At 41.7% G+C, this 10,497-nt stretch overlaps 1 protein-coding gene across 1 annotated transcript; it reads right to left on the minus strand.

Annotated features, from left to right (window-relative positions):
* Positions 1 to 1,531: 1,531 nt before the first annotated feature.
* On the minus strand, positions 1,532 to 9,912 carry RAP2B (RAP2B, member of RAS oncogene family). Its single transcript, XM_008008664.3, has one exon. It carries the CDS (start codon positions 9,405 to 9,407, stop codon positions 8,856 to 8,858), a length of 552 nt encoding a protein of 183 aa, XP_008006855.1. The 5' UTR covers positions 9,408 to 9,912; the 3' UTR covers positions 1,532 to 8,855.
* Between the last annotated feature and the right edge of the window lie 585 nt (positions 9,913 to 10,497).

The raw sequence follows: 10,497 nt of genomic DNA on the forward strand, positions 1-10,497 counted from the left end.
CTCTATGCTGCACAGGCAGGTCTTGAACTCCTGGGCTCAAGCAATCCTCCCACCTTGGCCTCTCAAAGTGCTGGGATTACAGGCGTGAGCCACCACACCCAACCAGTATGACTAAGTAAAGATACCTAAACTCAGGAAAAAACTCAGGGCTCAATACTTTTTCTACTCCATGAGGAAAAATGTTGAAATATACTTGTAATTCTATTACCTACTAAAAAGGTTAAATTCAAAGCTATCTAAAATAAAATTTAAACTATGTTTTATTGAAATATATATTCTTATAGGATTATGCTAGTACAGATTTCTATAGAGTCTCTTTTCCTGAAGAAGAGATAAATCAATATGTTAGCCTCTAAAGAGAATATATATCTAAAATATTATACTAATACATATATTAAATAACATCAGAATATTCTGAGTTCATGAATAACCCGATTTTGAAAACTTTATAGCCAGATAACATATAAAATATTAAAACCCTTACTCAAGCTATGAAACTTCAATAAATTTGCATTTCATAAATAGTTCAATGGCAGTCAAAAATTTTAATTAAGTACCTTCACATAAACGATTCTGCTACCCCTACAATTCTGTAACTTTCCACATTTAAAAAGCATGTTGTTAAATTCATGAGACAGTTTACACAAAATGGTGACTAGAAATCATCTTGCAAACCGCAGGAAGTTAATAATCACAACCCCACCCTTCAATTCATAAGGCTTTACAGTAACTACTATTACTATTATCTCTTCCAGCTTGTTACCCAGCATTTCTTTCTCTGCGCTGGTTGCTTTCTTCCAGTAAGCATTAGAGGTAAGAGAAGAAGAGCTTTTGTATAAAATATTAACTTAGCAAACTTAAAACGTCAACTCAACTCTTTGGCACACTCATTTTTACAAGATTATCTTTTTCAGAAGAAATATCTTGTCCTGAATCTTCTTTACATGAAGAACCCGAAAGCCAGTGACTTTATTTCTTTGAGAATATAACCTAAATTACCCTTTCCTTTGGTTTCCTCACTAAAGAAAAGTGAATAAATTTTATTTTACTTTTTTTTTTGAGACGGAGTCTCATTCTATCACCTAGGCTGGAGTGCAGTGATGTGATTCCAGCTCATGGTAACCTTTGCCACACAGGTTCAAGCGATTCTGCCTCAGCCTCCTGAGTAGCTGGGATTACAGGTACCTCTCACCGTGCCTGGCTATTTTTTGTATTTTTAGCAGAGATGGGGTTTCACCATCTTGGCCAGGCTGGTCTTGAACTCCTGACCTCGTGATCCACTCACCTCGGCCTCTCAAACTGCTGGGATTACAGGTGTGAGCCACCATGCCCGGCCTTGTGAATAAATTTTATAAATCTGTTTTCTTCATGTTTTCCTCTTCCCTTGGACATGAAAATATAAAAGTAAAATCATTTCCTCCTTGTAAGTGTTCAATTTTAGCTAATCTCAAAAAGGAAGTTGAAAATGATGCAGAAAAGTAAATAAAATGACAATCTTATTACAGTTTTACATACAACAGAACAATTATTATTTAAAATTCATGGAATCCATTTTTATTTACAACTTCCACATACTTTTCAAAAAGGCCCAGTATTCAAAAAATTTATCTACTCTATTGTCTGCCAAGCAGCCCCACAGTATTATAACTGACACATGTAGATGTGCTTTTCCATATACTATTATTGTTTAATATACACTACTTCACAAATTATAGTGAAAAAGAGCATAAAGTTGTTGCACTTTCACCTGACTTTCTAAGTATTAGTGCTCACAGTACAGCTATTAATAATAGTATGTGCTCAATAAGTGTTGAATAATCAATGAATCAATTTCAGCTGCTTACCAACTTCCACTGCAACAATATTCTTAACAATTAAGGTTGGTCTCAAGCCTTCTGGGGACACCTGTATTCACAAGCCATCAATAGTCTTTCTCTTTTCCATTTTTTAAAACATTTTGCTACCTTTGCAATTTTTCACAATTACCACAAATAAACCAACCACATTTTCAATCCTCTGACAAACTTAACCTCACATAATTTTGCAAGATAATTCATTTTAAAATGAGTAAGTTTAGTCAATTAGGCAAGAAAGAATGCAAATAGCTGTCTCCTCCAATTTATAGAACAGATCAACACTCATAATTTCAATAGTCATAAGGCCATTTTGCTTTTCCTGCATGTCTATACCACTTAGCCATTTCTGCTTCTCAAAACAAACCATTTCACTAATTAAGGCTTTAGAAATTGTCACTCCTGGCCAGATGCAGTGGCTCAGGCCTGCAATCCCAGCACTTTGGGGGACTGAAGAGGGAGGATCTCCTGCACCCAGGAATTTGAGACCAGCCTGGGCAACATGGCAAGACCCTGTCTCTACATCTTTTTATTTTTTAAATAAAATTATCATCTTGGCTGGGTGCGGTGGCTCAGGCCTGTAATCCCAACACTTGGGAGGTGGGTGGATCACAAGGTCACAAGGTCAGGAGTTCGGGGCCATCCTGACCAACAAGGTGAAACCTCATCTCTACTAAAAATATAAAAATTAGCCGGGCGTGGTGGTGTGTGCCTGTAATCCTAGCTACTCAGGAGGCTGAGGCAGGATAATCGCTTGAATCCAGGAGGCAGAGGTTGCAGTGAGCCGAGATTGCCCCATTGCACTCCAGCCTGGGCGACAGAGCCAAACTCCATCTCAAAAAAAAAAGGCCAGATGGGTGGCTCATACCTGTAATCCCAGCACTTTGGGAGGCTAAGGTGGGCAGATCACAAGGTCAGGAGTTCATGACTAGCCTGGCCAGTATGGTGAAATGCTGTCTCTACCAAAAATACAAAAATTAGCCGGGCGTGGTGACGATCGCCTGTATTCCCAGCTACTAGAGAGGCTGAGGCAGGAGAATTGCCTGAACCCAGGAAGCAGAGGCTGCAGTGAGCCGAGATCCCACCATTGCACTCCAGCCTGGGCAACTAGAGCGAAACTCCATCTCAAAAAAAAAAAAAAATTATCATCTCAGTTGTTTTTTCCTTCTTTACTTTAGTCCTAATCGTTATTAACCAGGACTAGAATGAACTATCAGATAATTCTGATTGTCTTATATATGGCAAATAAATTCATAGTATAGGACACTTTTAAAATATATTGTTCCAACATAAATATAACCCTAAAATTAAAACAGGTTCACAAAATCAAGTATTAGTCCATATTAACAGTAGTAGAAAAAATCATAAAATGAAAGCCAAGATAAAAATATACTGAAGTCAGCGTTTCATTGTACTATCACCAGCAATAGCCTTTTGATTATGGAGTTCCCTAAAATTATCATAGATCCCAAACTATCAACCACAAATGTCTGTAACTTTTGTTGAAAATGAACCTTAGAACAGCATATAGGAATGTTCCTTTATCAGATGGGCAAACTAAACTTAAAAAAAAAAAAATTATTTCTGTGTAGTTGGAATGGAAGACATAGCTCCAAAGACAATCTTAATAAATTTATCATGGGTAGGGAAGTTAAAATCCTACCATTCTTCAATCAACATTTTTCACCTTCTAATAGAATAGTTTCAGATGTAACACTCCATGTTCCATTCATTCAGCAAATAGCTATTAAGCTACTACAGAGAGCCGTAGACTATTGTGCTATGAAAATGACAGTAACAATAACAGGGTTCAACAAAAAAAATTTTCACCAAAAATATTTATTATTCGAGACAAAAGCAAGAAAATAACTGAAGTCCAGGAAGCATTAAAAATGAAAATGGAGATTTGAGTAAGGAGTAAGGGCCTTTCTTCCCCACCCAAGCATGATATTATTCTTAACATCTAAATAGTAGCTATTACTCCCTCAGTCTATAAACTGGTACTAAACTTTCTAAATTGTAAAAGAGAAATTTGAAGTAAGCAATCCAGTACTTGTAATTAGATCTACTATTGTTTCTTTAGAAGCCCCCCAAACTGTCTTTAAAAACCCAGATCTGTAACATAAAGTTCTGGCACCTTCTGAGGGAATTAAGATGCATAACAAAAGAAGCTGCAAGATACACAGTTTTGTGGTATGCATTTTCCCAGAATGGATTACAGTAGAACTAAATGAGAAGGAATTAACTAACACCTGGAAGTCTAAGAAATTGAGCTCACACATATGCATGTGCTTACCATGATCTGAAGATTTAAATTCTCTAACACAGTGATTTTTAGAACCCTTGCCATGAAAACTTAAAATCTTTGTTTTTTAATGTTGAAGAGAAGACAAATACTTTAAAGTGTCCCCTTTTATTGAAGACATAGTTTTCAAATTTTTTTTTTCCCTAGGTTAGGGAGAAGGGGAATGTTGATTCTGATCACTTAGGCTATGCCTCTATTCTAACCGCATTTTCATTTAAAGTCAACTTCTGAATTAATATTGAAAACCATAGTCAAAATGTTGCTGTAATAACGTGAAAATGATCAAAAACTACCCGCCATGCTTATTCTATTTCACACACAACAGTTAGTCTTAGTATAGATGGTATATGTCCTATTCAGCTGTAGATTTCAATAGAGATTATTCCCCAACTGTAGTAGACAGCACTCGAAAACGTGTGACATAAGTCTGTGTCTCAATATCTAGGTGGCTCTCAGTATAGTACTAATTTGCAGTTCAGTCTAGATCGCTAGTTTTCAAAGTGTGGTCCCTGGAACAGCAACAACACAATCACTTGGAAACTTGTTAGAAATGAAAATTGAGACCCTACTCGAGACCCACTGGATCAGAAACTGGAGGAGGGTCCCAGCAGTACATGTTTTAAGCTCCAGGTGATTTTGATATATGGTCAAGTTTGAGGACTTTTGGACTAGATGATCCCCATAGCTTTCTCAAACTTTCAAAATCCTGTTAATAGATAAAGATCTCACCTAGAACTAGCACTCTGTTCAATTAAATGCATCGAATCATTCCGAAGAGTCTGCATAAAATACTGCAATAAAAAATACCACATTAGTATTTTAAAATTTACTATATTTGCACAGACAAAATTTATATTAGCAAACTTCCCCCGAATAAGACACTGTGACAAATGTTTGGTATCATTTTAAGAGTGATCATCTCCAAATTAAATATTGGTTCCCTTTATACTTATAATGCAGGAACTTATTCTGGCTGTTGCGGAAAACAAAAATCCGTGCTCTTATGACAGTTAAGGTGCTTCTACTTCTCAAGACCAGCTGCTACATATAGCTTTCTGTTTCTCATACCCCCTTTGAGAAATACTAGAATATGACCCCAAAGAGGGTACAATAACAAAACTACCTGAACAGATCAAATAGATCAGGCATTCTAGAATTCCCAACCACAGGAAAAAGTAATCAGGAAGCATGAAGTTCCATAAAGTTAAAGAATTCTATCCCCAAATACATCTGGTCCCAAAATGTGTTTCAATGAAGTCTACAACAGTTAAAAACATGGAAATTGTTCTACCAAAGAACCATAACTCTCAAAGACTAGAGAGTGTTAGACTTAAGATAATACTTTTAACTTTCCTGAGGCTATTAAAAAAGGAGGACAAAAATAACCCTTTTGACATAACATAAAACCTGGGTTGACTGTCAGAGACCAAAAGGAAAAGCTGTTTAAAAACAGCAGGGGTCAAGTTTAAAAGTCAGCTTTTGCTCCCTAAGATAAAGACTCCTTTCCCACCCAATTTCTGTTTTGACAGGTGATTGCCCTACAACAAACTCCGCCCTCCCTGACTCACTTCCTTTAACACTAACTTTTTCATTGAAACAAATGCTCTTATCTCTTCACACCCTAATACCAGAAGGGATTCTTAATAGCCAAAGAATCTAACATATTCTTAAAAACATTTTTAAGAAAAAAATAGCAGTGTTTCTAGTTTCTGTCAATTTTACCAAGAAAATATGGGATAAAATCAAAAACACTATTTGCTTGCTTCAGGCACACATAAAATTGCTTTCATTAAGAATCCAAAAAGCATTTATTTTACAGTACTTAATAAAAGCATATTAAAATCTTCTGCTCTGCCATCCTAGACCTATAAAGAAGCCCTCCACGTGACTAAATCCTGGGTGAAGGTGATTAACACACCCAGCAACGTATTTCATTTCCAATTTTCCACTTTCAAATATTTCGTCAGTATATACATTTCTTAGATACTTGGCAGCATTTTATGTCAAAAGGTTTCCAAAAACTTAAAAATAAAACACAAGACAGTCAAATGCCAAATGCCTTTTCTTAAAAAACCCTCCAGACATGACTTCAGCATTTTTAACACTTTGTATCTACTTTAGCAACTAAATTTATTCAAATACAAGAATGAATCTTTGCAAAGGCATAAATTTATACAGTATCTTTTAATTTCTACATTTAGAATATTGAGACTATTGTCTCCCAATTGTGTTTGATATCAAACTTAAGTGAGACCAGAGTGGGGAAAAAAAAAATGGCAGTAGGACCATCGCCAGGCAAAACTTCTATTCTTCCTCCATTGCTAGAGTACCAAGACGCCTCCTGGGCAAAAACAAAAAAAGCAAAGCAAAAACACACACACATTTTAAGGCAAGATATGTTAACACAGCTTTAAATAAACCTGTGGCCTGTAATTTCTTTTGGTTTTGTCAAGGGTATAAATCCCTTTGTCAAGACTCTTCAGATTTCAGCTGCACTTCATATACCTAAGGTATACCAAGTACTCTCTTGATATGTATGAACACATTATATTACTAAGACCACCTTAAGAAAAATAAAAAATAAAAAGCTCACACTGCCTCCTACTGTTAAAAGAAAAACTTATGAGGTCAAATATGGTCCAAACTGCAGGGTGTAAAGGAGAACAAGGATATTATCTTAGCCTGTTTTCTTTTAAATCTATTTCCAAATCAAAACCTCAAAAGGGTTGACAGTGTCCACAACCTACTCAAATGTACTGCAAAAAACATCACTAGGTATAACTTAAGAATTGAAAACCATCTTTCCCAAACATGTTTTCGACTTGATGTGTGATATAAACAGGGGGAAAAAAGGAAGAAAAATTTTAAAGCGCCATCCTACTTTGCCAGATGGATGGTTACTTTCCCAGATCTAAGGCAATTTTAATAGATGGGTTCTCTTGTTCCCTGCCTACAATGAGGTAAACTGTTCCATGTCAGATCAGATTCAAAATACCTGTTCATCTTCTAATCAGATGGTAATGGCCATACCCAGGGCTTCCTCGACTTTGACGGTTTTCTCCAAATTTAAAAAGTTGGGAGTAGTGTCATCCATCTTGTCACTGAGACACTTCTGTCTTTAAAATTTCACAAATAGCTCGGGAGAGTATCATGCACCTACCCCATCCACCTCAGCCATGATACTATATTAAATCACTGAATATGAAACACAGAAACACAAACAATAGTTTTGGGTTTCTTTAAAAATGACATTTGTATTAAAAGTCTTAAAATGAAGAGACAATGATTAAACGCATGAAATTAAAAATTACAATTAGTTAGAATTGGTACATCGCAACAGTAAAATTTTGCTCTTTGCTTCTGGAGGAACACCCTACAACAGGTAATTTAAAAATTTAAAAATAATATAAAAGGGGAGCTAAATACCTGAAAACTTAAGCAAAATGAAGCAAAAAAAAAAAAAAGGAAACAGATTCATTGCAAGAGATGGAAATTACATTTTAAAGGCTGAAAATAATAAAGAAATTCACTAAACAACAGGCCCTATTGTCCTGGCTCCTTCTGAAAGATTATTGAAAGGAAAGTGGGAAGTGGTTTGGGGAATAGCAGATTCTGGGATATGGTGGGAAGTTCACAGGTTGGCACCGGCTGGAACAGCTGAGTTTTGAAGGCACTCTGCAGACACAGGGGTGCTGGGGGCCCTGAATCACATTTACAAAGTCTTTGTACTGTATTTTAAAAAGCTAGTCATTAAAATCGGTTACTGCCAACCAAAAAACAAAAACAAAAGGCTAAACTTAAAACACACACACACCACACACACACACACACACCATAGTACACACGAAAATGTGCAGATCTGTAACATTTTTTTCACAGCTGATAAAAAAAAAAAATACTACCGTTCTCCCCCAGACTCCCCTTTGATACAGTAGGTAAACAAAATAGATTTTTTTTTCCACAAATATCAGCAGACACTTTCTGGCACCCCACACTGTATTGGCATCAGTGTTAACAGTCCCAGTTCAGATGTGCAATACTTCAGATTGGATACACTGTAACAAGAATCCAACTTTGCATAGACATCCTCAGAATCGCAATCAGTCATGGGGTTGCCCTTCCAAGCTGGCAGAAAAGGAACCCAATCTTAACTTCCAGCTACTCCTGGAAAACAAGGAAAAAAACAAAAGTTTCTTCCTCTCCTCCTGCTCCTTCATATGGTTCTCCCGGACTTCCTTCCATGTATTTAAAACTTGGAACTAGAAAAACGGTTGTTGACCAAAAAAAAAAAAAAAAAAGAAAAACCATTTCCACCTTCTCCCCCTCCTTTTCCTCCACCCCTCCCCCCTCCCATTTTTTTTCCAGGCTGAAACTTTTGCTTGGTGGGTGTCAAGCCGCCGATACTGCGCGCTAACGGCTACTTAAACGGGGAAATATGCATCAACCAAAATCAGGGAGAAACGTACATGCTGCAAAGAACCACATTTCCACCAGAGTATCGGATGGGCAGGACGGGACACCCCCTCGGGTACAGGGTGGAGGCAGGGGACGCCGGCCGCGGAGGCCAGCCGGGCTCCCAAGACACCCTGGCCAATGCAAAGTGGTCTCCAATCTCAAAGCAAGAAAGAAATCACATTTAGAGAGTCGGATGCGTTTGGCTTTTGTGCGCAGAGCGCGGCCGGCGCGCGGCGGCCGCCTCAGAGGATCACGCAGGCCGAGCAGCAGCCCTCATCGCCGTTGGGCTGCGCCGCGTAGTTCATCTGCCGCACGATCTCTGCAAACAGCTCGTCTACCGAGGCTTTGTTTTTGGCCGACGTCTCCATGAAGGGGCAGCTCCACTCCTCAGCCAGGGCCTTGCCCTCGCCGTACGAGACCTCGCGCTCGCCCTCCAGGTCCACCTTGTTGCCCACCAGGATCATGGGCACGCGCTCGTACCGCTTCACGCGGATGATCTGGTCCCGCATGGGCTTGATGTCCTGGAAGCTCTGCTGGTTGACGAGGCTGTAGACCAGGATGAAGCCCTGACCGTTCTTGATATACAGGTCCCGCATGGACGCGAACTGCTCGGTGCCCGCAGTATCCAGGATCTCCAGCACCGACGGCGACGAGTCCACTTCAATCTCCTTGCGGTAGAAGTCTTCGATGGTCGGGTCGTACTTCTCGATGAAGGAGCCCGTCACGAACTGCACGGTGAGCGCGGACTTGCCCACGCCGCCCGAGCCCAGCACCACCACTTTGTACTCTCTCATGGCTCCGTCAGCGCTCTCACCGCGCCTGCCGCGGCCCCGTCGGGGCTGCGCGCCGGGGAAGGCTGGGCTTGGCGGCTGGACTTCTCTTCCCCTTCCTCAGCTCCTCAGGAAAAACCCAGGAGAGAGTAGCCCAGAGAACGCAGGGCGGAAACCACCGAGCGGGGGCCGGGCGCCGGGCCGGCCCGCGGCGGCGGCGTGTCCCTGGGGCGCGGGTCGGGGCCCCGCAGCAGTCCGCGGTGGCAGCAGCAGCAGCCCGGGCGGCGAACCCGGAGGACAATGCCCGCAGCCTGCGTGAGGCGATGGCTGGAGCTCCTAGCTGCGGCAGCCCGGGAGGGCGGGGAGGCGGTGGCGGCGGGCTGCGGAGGTGGCTGCTAATTGCGCGTCGGGCCGGGACGCGCGTGGCATGAGTCCCCGCGGAACGTGCGCCCACCGCCGCGGCCCATCGCGCTCTCTCCCGCAGCCTCTACTGGGCGAGGGCTTCCTACTCGCCGCGCGCAGCCCGGCCCTCCCCTCCCCGGCGAGCATGCCCAGTGCGTTCCGGCCGCGCCTTACCCAAGCGGCCGCTCCTGGTTTTCCGCGGGGCCGGGAGGGGGCGGGGATGTAGGCGGGGCTCCGGATTTGAGTCCAGTTTGGGGAGTGGCGCGAGTTAGGAACTGGCTGGGAAATGGGGTGTGTGTGCGTACACTGGAGCGAGGAAAGCGCTGTAGGGAGTATGCAAGCCGCTTTCTTTTACAGCTGTGGGAGTGGTGGACAAGGGCGGCGGCTCTGCGAGAAGCATTTGGGTGCGGCGGGCCGCCTCTGGATGGAGTAGGCTGTGGTCTTGCCAACTCCCGTTATCAAAGGCCCAAGGACGCCATTCACCCAGCCCCGCGCGGGCGTGTGTCTGGGGCCGGAAACCCGAAGTCATGTGGGTGCCGTGGAATGCACGAGCAGCCGGCGGAGCATCCCGGCCCCATAGATTTTTCTACACCGTTCGCCACAGAAACGCTACTCTGTGCACTGCAGCCTTGCACAAAGAAAACAGGAGGTACTCCAAGCCTGAGATACTGTCCCGACTAGGAAAGGGGTAGCCTCTGGTATCTGCAGCTCT

The sequence above is a fragment of the Chlorocebus sabaeus genome, chromosome 15, assembly GCF_047675955.1.
Source record: "Chlorocebus sabaeus isolate Y175 chromosome 15, mChlSab1.0.hap1, whole genome shotgun sequence".
Taxonomy (NCBI): Eukaryota; Metazoa; Chordata; class Mammalia; order Primates; family Cercopithecidae; genus Chlorocebus; species Chlorocebus sabaeus.